Here is a 20,406-nt window from a genome sequence, read left to right as displayed (position 1 = left end):
CCTTCCCCAAGGGCATTTCCGGTTCCGGCCGCGGGCCGGAGACGACATGGCGGCGTCAGCGTCGGCAGCTGCAGGGGAGGAGGACTGGTAACTTCGGGGGCATGGGCTTCGGTTGTCGGCCCAGGGCACTCGCGGCGGCTGCAGACCCTCCGTGTGGCGGGCGTGTGGGGTGGAGCAAGCGAGGAGGGTCGGCGGAGACGCTGACATCTTCTCCCAGGGTTGCTTCTGGACTTGGGCGCGGGAGGTGGAAGGGGCGCCGGTCTGCGAGGGGACAGCGCCGGCCCGGCCAGTTCGGGACGCACGTTCTCCAGTTGGATCCCCTCTGCTATGGCCTCACCCCACCCCGTCCTGTCCTCTGGAAGTGAATGTGCTCAGGGGCCCCGGCGATGCCTGCTCATCAGACCTCCCTACCTCGCCCACCCGCTGCCCTCCACCTTCTGGCCCCCTTGCCCCTTGGATCAGCCTCATTACCGCCCGCGCTTTCCTCAGCCTCCTCCCTCCCCAGCCGATCTAACGAGGGCTGTCCTGTGAGTGAAGCTTCACAACACACAGAAAGCCCTCCTAGTTCTCTCGAGCATTCTTAACGAGAAGCCGGAACCTCTAAGGACTCTGGGACTTGGAAACAGGATAACGATGTGGGTTCGCTCCACGTATTAGCTGTGTGGTGCTAACCAGGCCATTTAGCCTCTGTGAGTCAGTGTCCTCAGCTGTTTAAAAAAAAAAAAAAGTGGGTGTGGCAGCTGCATCATAGAATGGTTGAGATGATCAAGATGCATTTGTAATATACACAGCCATCTTTGCTTTAATAACTTTTTAAAAAAAGATTGCTTTATTTGGAAGGCAGAGTTAGAGAGGCAGAGAGATTTTCCATCCACTGGTTTACTCCCCAAATGGCCGCAACTGCCAGGGCTGGGCCGATATGAAGCCAGGAGCCCATAGCCTCTTCTGGGTCTCCCACGTGGGTGCAGGGTCCCAAGGACTTGGACCATCTTCTGCTGCTCTCCCAGGCACATTAGCAGGGAGCTGGATCAGAAGTGGAGCCGCCGGGACTTGGGCACCCATATGGGATGCTGGCACTGTAGGCAGCGGCTTTACCCACTATGCCACAGCGCCGGCCCCATAACTCTTGAGATCTGGGCACCTGCAGAAACTAGATGAGCCCAGAAGTGAAGTGATTTGCCAAAAGGTACAAAGCTATGACTGGGAATCCAGGTCTGACTCCAGATCTTCTCATCTCCCCATTTTTTTTCTGTCACCACCTTACCACCATCCCTTCCAGTGCCTCCATCCAGGACTCAGGTCGTAGCTTGGTAGGCAGAGTATTGAAGGGCCAATCTTGACTGAGGCTGCACCTCATTGTACCCTGGTTCAGGGAGCTCAGCCAGTGCTGACCTTTCTATTCAAACCATCTAGATGAGTGGTTTTCAAACTGTTTGGGGGAACTTGTAAAGAGACACCTTGAGCCATGGAGAGAGCCGCAGTGACTGTAGCTGCTAGCCTGTTGTGGTCTGAGTCCTCCCCAGTCCTGTGTCAGCAACCACTCATTTGTTATCTGTGAGGTGTAGAGCTTTGTGTTGTGAAGTTTCTGCCTAAAGTTTTTTATTAAAAAAAAAGAGAGAGAGAACCATTGATAACAACTCCTGCTAGAGGTACTCCTGGTGGAGAAGGAGCAGCTCAGGAAAGTGAAGCGCGCCTGCTTCTGTGTACGGTCAGCCTCCATGTCCGCACGTTCCCTAACCATGGATTGAAGCAGCTGCACGCCGGAAGTACTGGGTGGGCTGGAGGGGGACTGCACCCTGTACTGACATGTTTAAACTTTCTTTTCGTTGTTCCCTAGGCAGTACAGTACAACAACTGTTCGCATATCACTTACATTGTCTTATAGTCTTATAAGTAGGCTAGAGATGATTTAAAGTATGTGGGAGGAGGTTCGTAGGTTGTATGCAAATACTGTGTCAATTTATACAAGGACTGGAGCATCTGCAGATTTGGTATCTGTAGAGGGTCATGGAACCAGTCTCCCACAGATACCAAGGGATGCTTATCACCAAGGTACTACTGTGGATAGCAACTAAACATTCGTCTTCAGTGTCATGACAACAGCTGCTTCTGTGTTTAAAACTGTGTGTCCTGTAATTTACATCAGGACCATGGGTCCTCACCTGGACAGGCTGATCTAGATCAACCAGACAGCCAGGACCATAATTACATCTGGAGTACTCTGCTAACCACATCCTTCCCTCTTTGCTTTTAAAGGCGAAGATTAATGCAAACAGGGAAAAAGAGAACATAGACTAGCTTCTATGGCCCAGATCCTCTTAGGTATTTTACATAAACACATCACCTTTAATCCTCAAAGTCACCCAAGAAAGTAGGTGACCTTAACTGCACGTGGTAGATTGGGAACTCAGGCTTATGGAGGTTAAGTGACTACTCAGACCACGTAGCTGGTAAGCAGCTGGTACCTGTTAGCTAAGGCTGATGGCTCTTCTGCTGCGACACAGCTGTACACTACCTAGACTTCTGTTAGGAGTGATATCTGCTGGAGAAGGCTTGGCAAGAATGGTGTTGGCAGTGTGTGTAGACAGTAGCCAGGTACTTGGATCCATGCTCGACAGTGCTAAAGGGAAAGACAGGAGCAGCAGTGGAAAGCTGATGCCCATGAATGGATGCCCTATTTCTGGATCAGAGAGATGGTCACCAAGGGATAACCAACCATAGAGTGAAACAGAATCAGGAAACCTGGCTCGTGTCCCAGCTTTTAAGCCTTGGTTAGTCATTTCACTTCTAGAAATCCGTTTCCTTGTCTGTTGGCAGAAATGACCTGTAAAATCCCCATGCTTCCAACTTGGCCACTTGCCAACTCTGGAAACAGATTTCTCTCATTTTGAGTAAGTTTAGCAAGAGAATACATCCAGGCAGATGGCCATTTTTCTACAAAGCCAGCCTTCATCGGCCGTAGCTGGCTTCAGCGGGGAGAGCTCTAGTGGTGAGTCAGTCTCTCCCTGTCTCTCTAGGGTCCTTCCCTCCGAAGTCGAAGTGTTAGAATCTATCTATCTGGATGAACTACAAGTGATTAAAGGAAGTGGCAGGTATGTATTCAACGAGGGGTGGGCAGCAGTCCACTCAGTAATGACAGGATTCTGTGCAGCTTCTGTTCCCAAGACACGGAGCCCCTATTCAAAGGTTTCCTTGGTGTAGACAAAGGCTATTCCTTCAATCCTCCAGGAAGAAAGCTCAATGTGTACTTCCGCTGCCCACTTTTCTCTCTCACCCCTATCTTCCCAAGTCCTTGAGCCCCTGCCCAGTCACATCCTGGGTCTCCACCTCTTCCATCCGCAGATCCTCACCATGGGAGATCCTCATCACTCTGCACCCAGCCACCGCGGAGGACCAAGACTCACAATATGTCTGCTTCACGTTGGTGCTGCGCGTGCCAGCACAGGTGAGGCCCCGGCCGTACAGCAGCAAGGGGAGGAAAGGGAGAATTGCTGGGGTGGATCGCTTCAACGGTAATTTGTTCTTTTCCCCACTAGTATCCCTATGAAGTGCCAGAGATCTCTATCCGTAACCCCCGAGGGCTGTCAGATGAGCAGATCCTCAAGTAAGTTCGGCCGGTCAGAGTAGGGACGCCTTGATACACAGCTCTGCCTGGGGAGGGAGGCAGGCTGATACTGGCTTTGCCCTCTTGCAGGATCTCACAGGCACTGGGCAGCGTGGCCAAGGCTGGGCTGGGCACTGCTATTCTCTACGAGCTCATTGAGGTAAGAGGTACGCTGGTCTTGCCCTTTAAGCGAGCCCAGTTTCTCTCGAGGGAAGCCGTAGGCCTCGAATCTTAAAATACATCTGGAGTCATTCATGTGGTCCTGTTGAAGGTGAGGCCTAAATTAGCCCAGAAATGTGGAACTCTTTCATTTAAAGAAATAAAATCTCCCCCAGGAAACAGTACCTCAAGTTGCCTATTCCATCCAGCATCTCGACAGAAAACGTCCTTTCCTCTGTAACTTGCATTTTACTCCAGTTTTAGTGCGTTTCTTGTTCTCTTGACACTGGCAACTGCAAGTGGCCAAAGACAGGGATCTTGCCAGGCCAAGGCAGCCTGACCCATAAATGAACATCTGAAGGCTAGCCTGGCGGCAGAACCGGCCAAAAGCAGTCATAGCGGATATGGGGCTTTATATCCTGGTTAAGGAGGAACCCGCACACCCAGAGTTACATAGAAAAATCCTGCTTCAGATTTCAAACATGCAAGTACAGGTTGTTTTTTTTTTTGTTTTTTTTTTTTTTTGACAGGCAGAGAGGATAGTGAGAGACAGAGAGAAAGGTCTTCCTTTTTGCTGTTGGTTTACCCTCCAATGGCCACTGCGGCCGGCGCATCGTGCTGATCCAAAGGCAGGAGCCAGGTGCTTCTCCTGGTCTCCCATGTGGGTGCAGGGCCCAAGCACTTGGGCCATCCTCCACTGCACTCCCAGGCCATAGCAGAGAGCTGGCCTGGAAGAGGGGCAACCGGGATAGAATCCGGTGCCCCCCGGGACTAGAACCTGGTGTGCCGGCGCCGCAAGGTGGAGGATTAGCCTGTTGAGCCATGTCGCCGGCCAGTCTTGTTCTCTTCTACTATCGAAGTTAGGAGGGTGGCTGGAGTCAGAGCAAGTAGGCTTATTAGACCACTGCAGCACTCCTAGGTCAAGCGTCCACAACACAGGTTTGAACTTGGTGGAATGCCAGCGTGTTAGCTAGGAAATGCGTATTTCACAGCCCAACCTGATGCCTTTTAAATTCTCCAGAGCAAAGTCACTGCCCCACGGGGGACTGGAGCCCAAAGGGGGTTCATCAAGAAAGACCCCACCCCAGAAAAGGAGCTTAAACTGGACATTTTTTCTCTCCAATGTCTATTATTTTCACCCCCAAGATTTAATAGAAATGACTTCATGAGAGGGAACGCAGTTTTAAGTTGGATTTGAAAGCCAGGAAGGTGTCATCTGGGGGGACGAGCTGGGACATGGGACAGGACTGATTCCTACTCGAGGGAGCATCACCAAGACAGAAGTGCACGAACACGAGGGAAAAAGCTGGCTCGGTGGCTGCCGAATCCCGCCAGGGCTCCTGCAGCGGCGGGCAGGCCCGGCTCCCAGCGCGAGCCCACACCTCACTGTCTCAGCAGTGTCTTCTCTCCCCTCAGAAAGGCAAGGAAATTCTCACAGATAACAACATCCCCCATGGCCAGTGTGTCATCTGCCTCTATGGTTTCCAGGTGGGTTTCTCAGTGGGGACCTGGGATCTCTTGGGGCCCGGCAGACGAGGGCACGTGAGAACACGCTGATGCGGTGCCTGGTCCTCCCCCCTCCAGGAGAAGGAGGCCTTTACCAAAACAGCCTGTTACCACTACTTCCACTGCCACTGCCTGGCTCGCTACATCCAGCACATGGAGCAAGAGCTGAAGGCGCAAGGGCAGGAGCAGGAGCAGGATCGGCAGCATGCTGCAGCCAAGCAGGTAGGCGTCACCCACCCCGTTGTCTCGCTTGACATCCTCATGTGTGGATTTTCAGTCCTTCCTATCTCCTACTGCAGGGGCTCTTCCCCTTTCTAGGGTCCCAGGGACCTCTGAGGTGAATGAAATATCCCCTCTGTCCCCAAAGCCACGTCCATATTACGTGCAGTTGCAAGGGATGCCCAGGCCTCTTGGTAGGCAGCTGCTGCTCTGTGCCAGCCCCGTGCTCTGGACCATGAAGCGGACCTGTGATTTCTCCTCTTTCTTAGACGGCGGTCGGTGTGCAGTGCCCAGTGTGCAGAGAGCCCCTGGTGTACGATCTGGCTTCCCTGCAGGCAGCCCCTGAACCCCAGCAGCCAGTGGTAAGAGCATTTCCTCCTCTGAGCCGGAGTATGGGTGTCCTCTAATGAGGGAGAAATGGCATCTCGTCTCAAGTGAATGCAGTCCCTGGAATGGAGCTTGACCTGCCCAAGGCCCTCTCTGCAAAGCCACAGCCCCTCCCGGGATCCTGCCTCTGGGGGGCCAAAACCAAGAACCGGCACGGGTGTCCTGAGGCGGTTACAGGAAGGGGCGGGAGTCTGCCGCCCTGTGCTCGCTGTCTCCTGCCATTCTGCTGCGTCCTTCCAGGAGCTGTACCAGCCCAGCGCAGAGAGCTTACTGCAGCAAGAGGAGCTCAAGCGGCTCTACCAGCGGCAGCAGGCGCGGGGGGGCATCATTGACCTCAAGGCGGAGCGGAACCGGTACTTCATCAGCCTTCAGCAGGTGAGAGCAGGCTGTCCCCCTTGTCCTCCAGAGCTGCCACGGCCCTGGGGTGAGCGGTGGCTGACAGCAGAGGAGGCCATCAGCTGGTGGAGGGTGGCCAATAGCCGAGGGGGCCTGCAGTCCTGCATCTCCTCCCTTCTCTCCAGCCTCCTGCCCCTTTGGAGCCAGAGTCAACTGGAGAGGTCTGCAGGGGATCCTCCCTCCCCGGGGCGCCTGCCACAGACCAGTCTGCCTCACCAGCTGCCCAACCCACAGTGCCAAGTCCTCTGCCGGGGGCCACCCAGCACGTGTGTGAAAAGATTTCCAGGGCCAGGCCGAACCAGAGGTTGGGTGAGACCCAAAAAGCCATGCTAGATACCCCCCGGCCCAGTCGGGGCCCCTGGCGACAGTCGAATCGGAAGCACCTGACGGGAGGGGAGTGCCGTGCCCCCAAGGGGACCAGAGACACCCAGGAACTGCCACTTCCTGAGGCAGCCCTCAAGGGACCCGCGGATCTAAAGCCAGAACCCCGTAACCAAGGGGTTGAAGGTCCTCCCGAAGAGAAGGGGCCTGGCAGCTGGCAGGGGCCCCCATCCCGCAGGACTCGGGACTGTGCTCGCTGGGAGCGTTCCAGAGGTCGGACACCAGGCTCTTCGTACCCCCGCCTGCCTCGGGGCCAGGGAGCATACCGTGCTGGCGTTCGGCAGGAACCTGTGGGCCTGGAATCTGAGGATGGGTCCTAGCGCTACTGGGTGGGGGGGGGCACGGGAGGGGGGCAATAAAGAGACGTGGCCTTGTTTGGCTTTCTTTGCTCAGCAGTGCCTAGCCTGTGGAGTACGGCTCTTTGTAAATTCCTAGCAAGACTGGGCTGTGGCAGGGTGGCCCCCAACTTGGCTCAGAAGTCTGTTCTCTGCCTACTAGCGAGATGTCAACACTCGGGCAGAGACCACCCTGACACGTAACTCACTGCGTAGGCACCCACATCACACATGTACTTAGTTTGGATGCCTTTAGGTGGAGGCGCACGTCCCTATCACCTGTCTCCGTGGTGGCACCAGTCCAGGGGGGAAGCAAGGGAGCTCGGAGACCAGGGGCAGTGTGGGCCGTGTTTATTGGAGTCCTGGCTGGGCAGAGCTGCACGCCGCCCCGTCAGTCACCTCAGAGTCTCAGTGTTGTGGATCGCCCCTGTGGGATCGTTTTTATGCAGCATGAAGTAGCCTTGTACCTGGGCAGGGCTGATCTGGTTTGTAGCCTTAAGGACACGTTCTGCAAAGGTCTCCGCCAAGGAAGGTGCTTGCCCTGGATAGAACCTCTGGAACATCTGGGTCAGCTGCCAGTGTGAGCAATAGCCCACGTACTCCTTCAGGTCAACTCGTCCAGGGCGGATGAGGGCAGGGTCCAGTCTAGAAGGCAGGGGAAGCAGAGTCACAGGCTGCTGCACCTGAAAACCTCCCCTTCCTGACCCTCCTGAGGCACTCGGGGTAGTGCCCCCTCCCCTCACCTGTCAACGTGGTTGGTGGTCATGAACACAATGCGTGCCTCAGTGGAAGCCACGCCATCCAAGGCATTGAGAAGCCCGCTGAAGGTGAGGCGGCCTAGGCCTTGGTACTTGACTGGGTCTGGGGGAGGGAAGAGAGAGACGCGAGGGATGAGCATCCCTCCACTCACTTCCTGGCCTCCCGTGGGCCCCTGTTGCTAGCACACGCTTCCTCCATCAGCGCGCTCTGGGTCCCTACTTTTCCTCCTGTTCCTCGGTTACTCACGTGGGGCCACCCCCGCCCCCAGCACCCGTCACTCACTCTCTGCGGCCAGGTCCCGGCTGAGGAAGGCCGCGTCCACATCCTCCAGGAGCACCAGGCTCTGCTGCGGGGCCACGCTCAGCAGGTGGTTGAGCCGGTCGTCCGAGAGGCTGGGGTCCGTGAGACTCAGCAGGCAGATGCTATGCTCCAGCTCCCCAGCCAGGGCTGTGCTGCGGAGGGTGGCGGGACAGGAGCAGGTAGGCGACCTAGGGACTCCTCGTTGGGCCCAGCTGCTCTTCACACAGCCCTGGGAGATGTGTCTCCGAGACCTAACTCTTCCACCATCCACCCTAACGCTCCGTGTCTCAGGTTTGTCCTGGGCCCTGGCCACCAGGTTCCTTTCCCTTTCCACCCTCTGGCCCAGCTTTTCCCACAAAGACTTAAGTTTTGCAGAGTTAAGAGAATGTTGACTACTCACATAAAACTGCTCTTTCCACAACCAGGAGGGCCGTAGAGCAGGTAGCCACGTCTGTAGGGAATGCCTAGGGATACAGCCCCAGAGGTCAGGACCTGTCAGGAATCATTCCCAGCCCTGCCCCCGCCAGCCCTGCTGTGGGAAGAAATCTGCTTCCGGTGGCCAAGACCCCAGCCGCTTCTCACCTCTGTCAGTGTACCACTGGGGGTGATCAATGAATTCCCGGACGTCTCTGACGATTCGGTCAGCCAGACCTTGTTGTAGAACTACAGAGCTCAGGGGCCGGCGGCGGCGTGGATAGCCAAAGGGGCGCCATTCGGAGCCCACAGCTGTGTACATCACCGTCTTCCCTTCCTCCTGCTGCAAGGCTAGCTCTCGGGCTGGGAGTGGAGAGACCAGACAACGCCGGTCATTCCCTTCACGACTGTTGACTGTTCAGTTAGGTCGAGCTAGGCCAAGATGGCTCCTTTCTGTGCCCTGAGCCCCTGACTCAAATCCTGTCCCCCCTCCAAGCTGCCTCCTCCCGATGTCACGTGTCCCCATCCCTGCAGTCCCCCTGAAGAGGTCACCTGTACCATCGCACACCTTCCTCCAAGATGTTGAAGAAAACCTTGCGGTCGGTGCCCAGGGCTGTGAAGGTGACGGATTCCCAAGGAGTCCCCGTCTGCAAATCTATCATTTGCATCTCCCGACTTCTTTCTACCCGGATCCATTTCCCCCGATACCTGAAAAAGAACGGTCAGAGGCAAAGACAGGGGTCAAAGCCAGTTCCCTCCGTGCTCCCTTTGCAAGACAGAGCCCCCCAAGAGCACAAAACCTTACCAGATGAAGTGGTTCCCAGGGCTCGGGACAAATTCAAACTTGGTGGAGATGCGGCCGCTCTCATGCTGAAGGTACGAAGTCTCAACGCTGAGGTGCTGAGTTCGGGTACTGTGGCGGGTGAGCCAGCTGAGCAGCCAGGCATAGCTCCTGTCTCGAGCAGGGACTTCCAGCGTGATCATGTAGTGACGCCGGAACGCCACCAGGCCCAGTTGGGCACCCTTTCGGGCCAGGGCTAGGGCTGTGCCCACACCCACCAGCCCAAAGCCAGCCCCAAAGTAGGGATTGTCCTTCAGGGCCACGATAAAGTCTGAGAGTGGCATCTTGGGAGGGCAGCACTGAACCTTACGCGCCCTGAGGCCTTGTCAAAACCTAGAGGTGGAGAGCAGAGGACACGAGGGGACAGAGCACAAGGTTAGCGTGGCAAGGGGAGTCCCTTCTCTCCCCCAACCCACCTCCAGCACGAGCAGGAAGGATGGGTCCTCACCACCGGGGGTTTCAGTTCTCCCTTTCTGTCGCTGAGATTCCAAGCCCTTTCCACTCGCCTGCCCATACCTCAGTTTCCCTCCAGAGGAACCAGCTTCACAGTAGGGTAACCAACGGGCGAAATTTTCGCAATCACAAGGACCAGCTGAGATAAAAAGGGGCCTGACTGGCAGAAGTCTTCATCAACCTGTCGGCAACCCAGTGGCCTGTGCCCACTAGCAAGTGTCCAGATGCCATCTCCCTATGTGCCCAGTTCCTTTATTTTATTTTTTTATTTTTGACAGGCAGAGTGGACAGTGAGAGAGACAGAGAGAAAGGTTTTCCTTTTTGCCATTGGTTCACCCTCCAATGGCCGCCGTGGCCGGTGCATCGAGCTGATCCGAAGCCAGGAGCCAGGTGCTTCTCCTGGTCTCTCATGGGGCGCAGGGCCCAAGCACTCAGGCCATCCTCCACTGCACTCCCTGGCCATGGCAGAGAGCTGGCCTGGAAGAGGGACAACTGGGATAGAATCCGGCACCCCAACCGGGACTAGAACCTGGTGTGCCGGCACCGCCAGGCAGAGGATTAGCCTGTTGAGCCACGGCGCCGGCCCATGCCCAGTTCCTAATGTCCGATTTAAACTTTTATTACCTCCCTATCCTGCCCCTTTAAAACTGAACGAGTTCGGGGCCGGCGCCTGCAGTGCCAGCATCCCATGTGGGCACTGGTTCGAGTCCTGGCTGCTCCACTTCCGATCCAGCTCTCTGCTGTGCCCTGAGAAAGCAGTAAAAGATGGCCCAAATGCTTGGGCCCCTGCACCACTGTGGGAAGACCCAGAGGAAGCTCCTTGCTTCAGATCAGCACAGCTCCAGCCATTCATTACAGCCAACTGTGGAGTGAACCAGTGAATGGAAGAGCGCTCTCTCGCTCTCTCTCTGTCTCTGCTTCTCTCTCTCTTTCAAATAAATAAATCTTTTAAAGAAGAGTGAACGAATTCTTGAAATGGCATTTTAATGGATCGCCACCTCCTGCATCACCCAACAGCTACACCACACAGGGGTCCAGATCTTTCAGCTCCAATTCCATCACTCTCTCTACACCAGTACCTTCAAGGGTTGACTCCCAACGGACCTGACCCGGAAAACTCCTCAGCCTATATTCAAAGGCTATCCACAACACAGCGCCCACCTACCTTTTATGGCTTAGCGCTTAATACTGCCGATTCAACAAACGTGCAAACTCTCACTGCCTTGTTGCCCCTCGAGCGCAACTTGGCTCAGCGCTAGGCACGGGTGGGTGTACTGACAGTAGTGACCTCCATGGAGGCTCAGAGCGGAAGCCATAAGCCCCAAACACCCATGCATGCGAGGCCACAGACAAAGCTCTCCCCGCTCCCGGTCCTAGCCAGACGCTCAGAAGTCCCTTCCAGAATCCCCAGCACAGCCCGGCTCGCGCCTCCAGCAACGTGGTGTGGAAGAATTCTCCACTCCGCCCCCTTACCGCCATGACTCTCTGGCCCTCCGTCTCGATGGTTTCACCTCTCAGTACCTGAGGGAAGCGCTGCTCGGCCCCGCCCCCCCACCCCGGGTTCTTTCAACCACTTCCCGCCACACCCACAAGAAGGTCATGCCACTCTGCCCCGCAACTCTCGATGGTACGCCTTGGGCTTCTGGGTTTGGAGGACGAAGGGGGGAACCATAGAGTACCCCGCCGGCCGACAAGTGGAAGAAAGAGTGGCCTCCATATCCCCAATGTCCTAGAGGCAGCTGGGCCGGAGGCGGTCGCACAAAGGGCGCCCCGGGAGGCCGCCTCCTCCGCCGCCGACCATAGAGATGCGGCTCCCCCACCGCCCGGCCCTAGGCCGGCAGGTGAGTGAGAGGCTTGCAGGGCGGGAACTGCGAGGGCGTGCGGGTGGAGCGAGCCGGAGGCAGAAGTGTCTGGGGCGCAGGGGTGAGCGTGGGCCTGGGCGGTAGGGCCCCTCGGGAAGAGGAGCTGGGAGAAGCAAGCCGAAGAGCGGCGCCCCGGCGCCTCGGCAGCGTCACGGCTCCGGACCCCGCCCGGGTAGCCGCTGCCTCTCCTTAGGGCCGTAATCGACACGATGCTCCCTTGCAAGCCGTGCAGGTCACGAAGCGCCTTGGGCGGCCGCCGGCGCCCGTGACCCAGCTGGCGCCCGACGCTGTGGACACTGTCGTCGCCTCCACTTCACAGATAGGAAAGCTGAGGCCCAGAGACGCGAGCCAGGCGGCCGGCTCCGTCCACGGCCACGCGGTGAGTCAGCGCCCAGGCAGGGGGCAACCCGGCTCCTGGCCGCTTTCTCTCTGCCTTAACTTGACCTTTCTCTTCCCTCCTCAGTGCCCCTGCCCAAAGCCAAGCAGCACCTGTCTCCCACCTCACCCTGCCTGCCGGCGACGGAAGGTTCTGGATCTAGACGGCCGCCGCATCATCCTGAGGCCATTCCCGTAGGGCCGGCCAAGCCGGAAGGCTCCCCGGAGGAAGCGAAGGCGCTCAGCAGGTGGAGCTGTGACCGCGGAGGTGCGCTCTGCGTCCTGAACCCCCGCGATTCCGGAGGATAGCAGATACCAGGTTGTGGGCACTTGGGTTCTTTCTGTTTTTTGCGTCTTCTCACCTGGAGCTGGCTCCTTGGTTGGCTGCTGTGACAGCTTGGCGAGGTGTCCACTGTCATTCTAACTCATTGCTGATTATTCAGTTAAACCCCTTTTAGCCATTTCATGTCTTGTGTTTGTTGTAGTGATAATGTCCATGAACTACTCAGAACCTCCACATGGAAGAGAAAGATGATAGTAACCAGCATTGCAGTGTGGCATCGTTTCTTGCTGGTTTTTGTTTGTTTTGTTTTGTTTTAGATGCATTGATTTGAAAGGCAAAGTGACAGGAAGAGACAGAAAGAGAGAGGGAGCTCTTCCGTCCGCTGGTTCACTCCCCAGATGACCACAACGGTCAGGGCTAGGCCAGGCAGGGAGCCAGGCGCTCCATCCAGGGCGCCCACTTGTGTGGCAGGGACTTAGCATTAGCAGGGAGCTGGATCAGAAGTGGAGGCATTCAGGACGCAAGCCCAGCCCTGATACGGGATGCCAGCATCTAGCTGCTGTACCACAGCGCCATCCTCACTGCGACAGTTTCCAATAGGCCTTGTCCAAAGTGCCGGTAGGACTCCGGGGGAGAGTTAAGCATGCAGAAGGCTTCATAGTAGAAATGACATTTATGCTGCCTTTTTTTTTTTTTGGACAGGCAGAGTGGATAGTGAGAGAGAGACAGAGAGAAAGGTCTTCCTTTTTGCCGTTGGTTCATCCTCCAATGGCCGCTGCAGCCGGCGCATCTCGCTGATCCGAAGCCAGGAGCCAGGTGCTTCTCCTGGTCTCCCATGGGGTGCAGGGCCCAAGGACTTGGGCCATCCTCCACTGCCTTCCCGGGCCATAGCAGAGAGCTGGCCTGGAAGAGGGGCAACCGGGATAGAATCCGGCGCCCCAACCGGGACTAGAACCCAGTGTGCCGGCGCCGTAAGGCAGAGGATTAGCCTGTTGAGCCACGGCGCCGGCCTGTGCTGCCTTTTTAAGAAATTTATTTTTCCCTTGAGAGAAGGAGATCTCCCACCTGCTGATTCACTCCAAATGCCCGTAGTGGACACAGGCTGGAGCCAGGAACGGGAAACACAATCCAGGTCTCCCACGTGAGTGGCAGGGGCCCGTCACTTGCACCATTCCTGCTAGTTCTCTGGGTCTGCATTAGCTGGAGCCGGGCCCTCTGATGTGGGGTGCACGCGTCTTAACTGCTAGGCTAACCCCTGCCTGCTGCACAGCTTCTGAAAGGGCAGTTAGGCGTTGGGTAGAAGAAAAGGCAAGGCCAAATGACAGCAAGAGAGAAGTAAAGGGGTGTGGATGCTCAAGAGAATGTCGTCAGCAGAGAGTGGCACATCATCTGGCCCAGAGGGGACGGCCGTGGAAGGTCACAGGGGCTGGGGCTGGATAGTGGAGGAAGGGCCACGCCCATGCTGAGAGCAGTGACCCTGGAGATGCTTTGGCCCCATCCAGTTTTGTTGCCAATAGAAACCGAGACCCAGCTTGGCTAGGACCAGTTATTTTGCTAGCAAAAGCATTACCTGCAGGGGGCAGGTGTTGGCCGCTGCTTGCGACTTCTGCATCCTGTATGGAGTGCCTGTTGAGTCCTGGCAGCTCTGCTTCCCTCCAGCTTCCCGCTAACGCGCCTGGGAGGCAGCAGGTGAAGGGCCATGTACTTGGCTTCCTGGCTTCAGCCTGGCCCAATCTTGGCTCTTGTAGATATTTGGAGAGTGAACCAGAGGATAGAAAATCTCTGTGTCTTCCTCTTTCCCTCTGCCTTGCAAATAAATAAATCTTCAGAAATAAATAACCTGCAGTCTTCAATATAATGGCCAAAACTCATTGGATCTCTCCTTGATATTAACTCTATTACCATTTTTTTTTTTTTAAGATTTATTTTATTGGAGGCTGGTGCTGTGACGTAGTGGGTTAAGCTGCTTCCTGCAGTGCCGGCAGCCCAAATGGGCGCTGGTTCAAGTCCCGGCTACTCCACTTCTGATCCAGCTCTCTGCTATGACCTGGGGAAGTGGTAAAAAATGGCCCAAGACCTTGAGCCCCTGCACCTGCGTGGGAGACCCGAAAGAAGCTCCTGCTCCTGGCTTCAGATCAGCACAGCTCTGGCTCTCTCTTCCTCTCCTCTCTGTGTAATTCTGACTTTCAAATAAGAAAATAAATCTTTTTTAAAAATTATTTTATTTCTTTGAAAGACAGCGTTACAGAGAGAGGTAGAGCCAGAGAGAAAGAGAGAAGTCTTCCATCCGCTAGTTCACTCTCCAGATAACCGCAACAACCAGAGCTGAACTGATCTGTAGCAAGGAGCCAAGAGCTTCTTACGGGTCTCCCACGCAGGTGCAGGGGCCCAAGGACTTGGGCCATCTTCCACTGCTTTTCCAGGTCATAGCAGAGAGCTGGATCGGAAGTAGAGTAGCCGGAACACAAACGGTGCCCATATGGGATGCTGGCACTTCAGGCCAGGGCTTTAACCTGCTGTGCTACAACAAAGGCCCCTCTATTACCATTTTTATACTTTTCTAAACACTGCCATAAAAAGACAGAACCCTGTTTTGGCTGAGTGGGCCATACTGCCTTGCAAGGAGCTGCCCAGTAGCTGGGCATCGTGCTGTATATTCACAGCACCTGGGAGAAAGTGAGTTGTAACTGTGTGTTTTTCTTTTCTTTTTCTCGTTGGCTTCTCAGCACTTAAGAAGCCACAGCACACACACTGGTGGTGATGACTGACCCTGTGTTGGACTCGCAGCCAGCCAGCAGCACTGGGGAGATGGACGGACTATGCCCTGAGCTTTTGCTGATCCCCCCTCCTCTTCCTGACCGTGGAATCATGGGGCCCGTCCAGAGCCCCTGTCCTCCCGGGGACCCTGCACCTTTGCCTGCCGACCCGGGCTGTCTGCTGGTGGAGGCCACAGCGACTGAGGAGAGCCCGGGGAACATGGAGATCATTGTGGAGACCGTAGCTGGAACCCTGTCCCCGGGTGCTGCTGGAGAGACCCCAGGTACAAATGCTTGCTAGCAGGCCAGTGGCGCGAGCAGCCCTGAGGTTTTGCCTGTGCTGTTTCTGATCCTCCGGTATAAATAGGGCGAGGACACCAGGGAGCCTCCTATTTTTATACCCTGAGATGTCGTATTTTGGCGTGGATGGAAGGCTGCCACGGTGGCGCACAGCCCCGCAGCGAACTCGTGGCAGGTTCTCCCTGCAGGGCTTCCTTCCCATCAGCTCCGTGGCGATCGCGAGGGGAAGACCTTCGTGACACCTGCCCAGTCCTGGCCTGTCCTTCCTCTGCCTTCCTCAGGAAGTCTTTCCTTCATCTCAACCCTGCACCCAGGAGCTGCAGCCAGGAATCGGGCAAACGTTCCCGGCTGGCGCTGCCACGCCAGGCTCGCCAGGGCTGCCCTGGTATTCCCCAGCCATCACTTCCCATGTATCGCATACTTCATTCACCCAGGGCGTGTTTCTGGGAGCAAGAGTTGAGTGCTTGTGGTTACCCAGAAGAAAGATCTTCCCACCTCTACAAGCTCTTACTTCCAGGAAACTTTGTTTTTTAGACGGCTTTCTTCCAGCCGCGGTTGTCACCACGCTGTCCCCTGGCAGTGTAGTTTGTTGGCAGAATTCTGGGCAAGGGGAGCTAATCTGACCATCTCCTATTTCTAAACTTCTGTGTGGGACCAGGGGGGAAAATAAAAGAGCCTGGGGGAAAAAACATTTCTAATATCTAAGGCAGAGTTAATACCACTAACATCCAGAATTCCACAGCGAGGAGAGGTGCTGAAAGGAAAACCCAGGTGGGGGAGGGAGGTCGCTCACCTGTTGCTCATTCAGAGGAAATAAGAAGTGAGTAGCCTCTTGGAAGGATGCTTGAGCTCATTAACACAGAAATGAACTCTAAATACCTAGTGTTGGTGAGTGTGTGAGGAAACACTGTCTCAGAGCCTATGGAGAATATAAGTTGGTTCAGCCGTGCAGGTCCATTTCGCTGCATGGCCAGTTTCACAGCGCGCATGCTCTGACCTGGAAATTCTGCTCAGAGTGTGTCCGACAGAGACACACACATGCACGTGCGAGTAGGGAGGAGGAAATGTAATGGTTTGTTTGTAATAGATGGGAACATCCCAAATGTCCATGAGTGAGGGCAGGACTTCCATTTAGATTTATCCACGCTCTGAAATACCATGAGCTGGACCAATAAAAGTAGATGTACTGTACTCATGGATTAGAAAAAAACTTTGATTTCTAACTGTGGTGGGGGAGGAGGGCGGGGAGCAACTTTTGCAGAGCAGTAGCAGCACAAGGCCTGACAGCAGCGGCGGGCCGTGCTGTGAGGGCGGGCCGTGCTGTGAGGGCGGGCAGCTCTATGCTCTGCGAACCTCAGTGTCCTCTGAATGGTTGCGTTGAACTTTGTCCAAGCAAAGAGAAAAAAGATGAGCAGAGTACATGGAGGACAGGCCTGGCCTCGAGTCACGGCCCTGCCATTGAGAAGCGTGGCCAGAGGGGAATTCCAGTCCCCCTTCTCACTGGGCTGCTGGGGCCACATGGGGGCTCTTCCTAAGCCTGCCTGTGTCAGGATCCTGCCAGCAATTGTCATGGAGGTCATGTGGCTCTTCCTATGCCTTGGGAAAGCTCTTGACAGAATTTGAAAGTTAACACTTTGTTATCTGTAGTGCAGACACTCTCCCTAGTTTGTCATTTGGATCTTCTGGGAGTTTGAAATTTTTCAACTGGGCAGACTGTATTGCCTTTTCTTAATGCTTCCCACGTTTGATGAGGTTTTTTTTTTTTTTTTTTTTTTTTTTTTCATTCATTCAACAAGTCACTATTAAGCACCTGTCTTGTGCCAAGGGTTGTGCTAGATGCCGGGCATCCAGGTGCGGAGCCAGACTTAAGTCTGTCTGCGCCCCACCACTAAGAAAAGATTCCCCCACATTTCTGCCGGTAACCATGGGCCTCGTTCCAGCTGATTCTGTGCCTTTCTCTGTCGGTCCTCTGCCTGCAGGTGTCCTGGTAAAGGTGGTGGAGGTGTACTTCTGTGAGCGCTGTGAACAGAGCTTTGCAGAGCCTACTCTGCTGGCCCTGCACCAGTGCCCTGAGACCCACATACAGCCTGTGCAGGGCCTCGCTAGCCCCCCGTGCTCTGTAGAGCTGCCCCCCCGCAACATTACCCTCCCTAGGCCTCTGCAGGGCCAAAGCCCACCAGATAGCTCCCTGCCATGCCCTGTGTGTAAACAGGAGTTTGCTCAACCCCAGACCCTGAAGAGCCACTTCAAGACTCACCGGGCCACTCCCGACAGCTTCTCCTGCCCAGAGCCCAGCTGCGTGTTCTCTGCTGAAGATCGCAAGGGCCTGCAGCGCCACCTGCGGCAGACCCATGGAGCAGTTCCTGTGCCCTGCTCTTTCCGGGGCTGCGCTCTGCTTTTCGGGAGCCAGCAGGGCATGGAGCTGCACCGGCAGGCCCATTACCCTTTCCACTGCAGCCACTGCGACTTCATGGGCTCCAACGTGAAACTCTTCCGGCAGCATCAGCGGAGCCACGGGCCCGGGCCGCAGGGAGAGCGTCCCACTGTTCAGGGCCTTCCAGCCAAGGAGCTGCTGTCAGGTAGGAGGCCGGGCCCCACAGCCCCCACCCTGGGGTGGAGTCAGGGTCGCCCTTAGAGGAGAGGTGCTTGTTTCCAGCGCTGTGGAGTCTAAGATAGTGGCTCAGGAGGACAGAACCACTGGGTGGCACGGGAAGGCATCCAGGAACCTGGAACTTCTCAGAGTATGTGGGACAGAGGAAGTCTTTGTGATAATCAGTGAAATCTGGCTGAGGCTGCGTGTGGCCTGAAGTTATTCCATCAATATTTCCCACTGATGCCTTTTTTTTTTTTTTTTTTTTTTAAGAGAACTGAAAGCTCACAGCTGAGGTCAAGGAGCTGAACTTAACCTTCTGATTTTTTTTTTTTTTAAGATTTATTTTTTTTTTTTATTTGAAAGGCAGAGTTATAGGGAGAGGGAGAGACAGAGGGACACAGAGAAATCTCCCATCCTCTGGAAGGAAGAGCTCCCCATATGGCTACAGTGGCCTGCGCAGGGCCGGTCAGGAGCCAGGAGACTCTTCCAGGTCTCCCTCCTGGGTGCAGGGCTCAAGCACTTGAACCACCTTCTATTGCTGTCCCAGGTGCATTAGCAGGGAGCTGGATTGAAAGTAGAGCAGCGGGGTCTCAAACCTGCACCCTAATGGGATGCTGGCATACCTGCTATGCCACCACACTGGCTCCTGATTAATTTCAGAACTTTCTGAGAACAAAAGCAAAAATGCCCATGCATAGCCATGGCCAATGGTAGAATGCCTGTTGACTCCCTTTTAGAACCAGTGGGACTGGGGGACTGAGCAGAGAAGTTGGGTCTATTTTAAAAAGAAACCTTCCAAGGGCCGGCACTGTGGTATAGCAGATAAAGCTGCTGTCTGCAGTGCCAGCATCCCACATGGGTGCTGGTTCAAGTCCTGGCTGCTCCACTTCTAACCCAGCTCCCTGCTATGGCCTAGGAAAAGAATAGAAGGTGGCTCAAGTCCTTGGATCTCTGCACCCATGTGGGAGACCAGGAAGAAGCCTCTGGCTCCTGGCTTCAGATCAGCCCAGCTCTGGCTATTGCGGCCATTTGGGGAGTGAACCAATGGATGGAAGATCTCTGTCTTTCTGTAACTCTAACTCTGCCTTTCAAATAAATAAATAAATCTTTAAAAAGAACGAAAAGAAACCTCCTTGGGAACTGGTGTCTCACTGATTCTTACTCCTTGGTCGGAGGAAAGATGGGTAGATGGATAGTGAAGGAGGGAGGGAATGGAGGGAGGGAAGGGTGTAGAAGAACAGGAGGAAATAGAAAGTGGTCCAGGAGAGCCAGGATCCTGATGGAACCGGGCTTGCTAAGATTCCTAGGTCAGAAGGAATAAATCAGAAGGTCAAGGTGTGCCCCTGAATTGCTGAAGTGTTCTCAGAACACTGGAAATCGGGGTACATTGACCTACACTGTGCCACTGCCTAGGAAGTACAGTCTGTCCCTTCTCTGGTCTCAGCTGCAGCCCCCCAAACCTCAAAGCTCTTTCCTTCCAGGAATCTGAGGTTGGATCTGCCTTAGACTAGAGCATTGCTGGTAGCTTAGCTCCTAGTTTTCCTATTCTCGTCACGAGTGGGAATACATTTATTTACTTAGGACCGAGATTCCTTGTGTTAAAAGGGAGGAGGCTTAGCTTCCAGCCAGTAAGCAGAGAAGCGCGCTCATTGCTGTCCTTGGTTCCTGTAAACCTCACTGAATGTGTGGGGCTCCAGCTCCCAGGCTGCCTGCAGGACAGGGAGGGCCCGCGGAGGAAACAGGCGCGGCCTTGCCTGGGCAGGAGTCGGCCGGAGAGGAGGATGCAGAGGAGGAGGAGGAGAGTGGCGCCCAGAAGGACTCCCCGGCAGCCCTGGATAGAGCTCAGGGGGCCCAGCAGGTGGAAGGTAATGACTCTGTGCTTGGGCCCAAGTTCCTGCTGGGGGGGAGGAGTGGGAAGGGGGGGAGCTGGGCAGGGAGGCTCTGGAGTTTGGTTCAGATCCTCAAATTCTGTCCATTGCTCTTTGACTCCCAAGTCAAGGTCTAGTGAGAAAACGATCGACAGGTAAAGGCTTCGTGGCGGGGCTGGGGGTGAGCAGAGGTTGCTCTCGTGGGCTGCTTTATGGTTAGAGCCCAGTGAGCCGGTGTTTGAAAGTAAGGGTGCTCTACCTTCCTTTCTGCTTTCTCCTTTTGGGGCTCTTCGACTGGCCTCGCTAACCCTAATGCCTCCCCGTGGGACCAGGGTCGGGAGAACAAGAACGCCCCGTTCAGATTGTTCTCGTGAGCACCCCTAAGCAATGGCACAGCCACAGTGGGCTGCTGGGTAAAGCACTTCCACCAAGCCACCAGGAGGTCCACGCAGCGCTTGTGACTTTGTTTCTTTTTGAGGTGATGGGTTCCAGACCCTGATGTTTGGTTTTTGTGGAAAGACCACAATGTTTGTGTCTGGGCAGATTGTGGTTCTTCTGCTGTCTGAGCAGCCCCTGGCCTGTTGAGGATGCTTGCTCTGAGCGCACTCTGTTCCC

The 20,406-nt window shown here is 55.3% G+C and overlaps 3 protein-coding genes across 9 annotated transcripts in view; 2 read left to right on the top strand and 1 right to left on the bottom strand.

Annotated features, from left to right (window-relative positions):
- The first annotated feature begins 27 nt into the window (after positions 1-27).
- On the top strand, positions 28-6,986 carry RNF25 (ring finger protein 25). Its single transcript, XM_062191930.1, has 10 exons — positions 28-87; positions 3,018-3,092; positions 3,343-3,445; positions 3,537-3,604; positions 3,695-3,764; positions 5,180-5,251; positions 5,348-5,491; positions 5,758-5,850; positions 6,116-6,250; positions 6,397-6,986. The coding sequence occupies exons 1-10, from the start codon at positions 47-49 to the stop codon at positions 6,970-6,972; spliced, it is 1,377 nt and encodes a 458-aa protein (XP_062047914.1). The 5' UTR covers positions 28-46; the 3' UTR covers positions 6,973-6,986.
- Positions 6,987-7,323: 337 nt separating this feature from the next.
- LOC133760047 (mitochondrial chaperone BCS1) lies at positions 7,324-12,208 on the bottom strand. 3 transcript variants are annotated; one of them, XM_062191943.1, is made up of 8 exons: positions 12,122-12,208; positions 9,266-9,634; positions 9,029-9,168; positions 8,629-8,823; positions 8,447-8,510; positions 8,029-8,198; positions 7,731-7,848; positions 7,324-7,632 (listed from the first exon to the last, which is right to left on the bottom strand). In XM_062191943.1, the coding sequence occupies exons 2-8, from the start codon at positions 9,583-9,585 to the stop codon at positions 7,383-7,385; spliced, it is 1,257 nt and encodes a 418-aa protein (XP_062047927.1). In that variant the 5' UTR covers positions 9,586-9,634; positions 12,122-12,208; the 3' UTR covers positions 7,324-7,382. The 3 variants fall into 3 exon arrangements, with proteins under 3 accessions (XP_062047927.1, XP_062047938.1, XP_062047946.1); XM_062191954.1 differs by lacking the exon at positions 12,122-12,208 and adding an exon at positions 11,228-11,306; XM_062191962.1 differs by lacking the exon at positions 12,122-12,208 and adding an exon at positions 10,920-11,217.
- The window catches only part of ZNF142 (zinc finger protein 142), a 24,118-nt gene continuing 15,881 nt past the window's right edge, over positions 12,170-20,406 (top strand). The window contains exons 1-4 of one of the 5 annotated variants that reach the window (XM_062191813.1): positions 12,170-12,259; positions 15,001-15,314; positions 17,127-17,909; positions 19,621-19,788. In XM_062191813.1, coding sequence (XP_062047797.1) covers positions 15,035-15,314; positions 17,127-17,909; positions 19,621-19,788 — 1,231 coding nt within the window. In that variant the 5' untranslated portion in view covers positions 12,170-12,259; positions 15,001-15,034. Of the gene's footprint in view, positions 12,311-12,664; positions 13,091-15,000; positions 15,315-17,126; positions 17,910-19,620; positions 19,789-20,406 lie in introns of those variants that run through there. The other 4 variants (XM_062191829.1, XM_062191806.1, XM_062191821.1 and 1 more) reach the window with 4 other exon arrangements.

The sequence above is a fragment of the Lepus europaeus genome, chromosome 1 (genome assembly GCF_033115175.1).
Source record: "Lepus europaeus isolate LE1 chromosome 1, mLepTim1.pri, whole genome shotgun sequence".
NCBI lineage: Eukaryota > Metazoa > Chordata > Mammalia > Lagomorpha > Leporidae > Lepus > Lepus europaeus.
The sequence above is the reverse complement of the archived record's forward strand: the minus strand, read 5'-3'. Positions and strand labels throughout refer to the sequence as shown.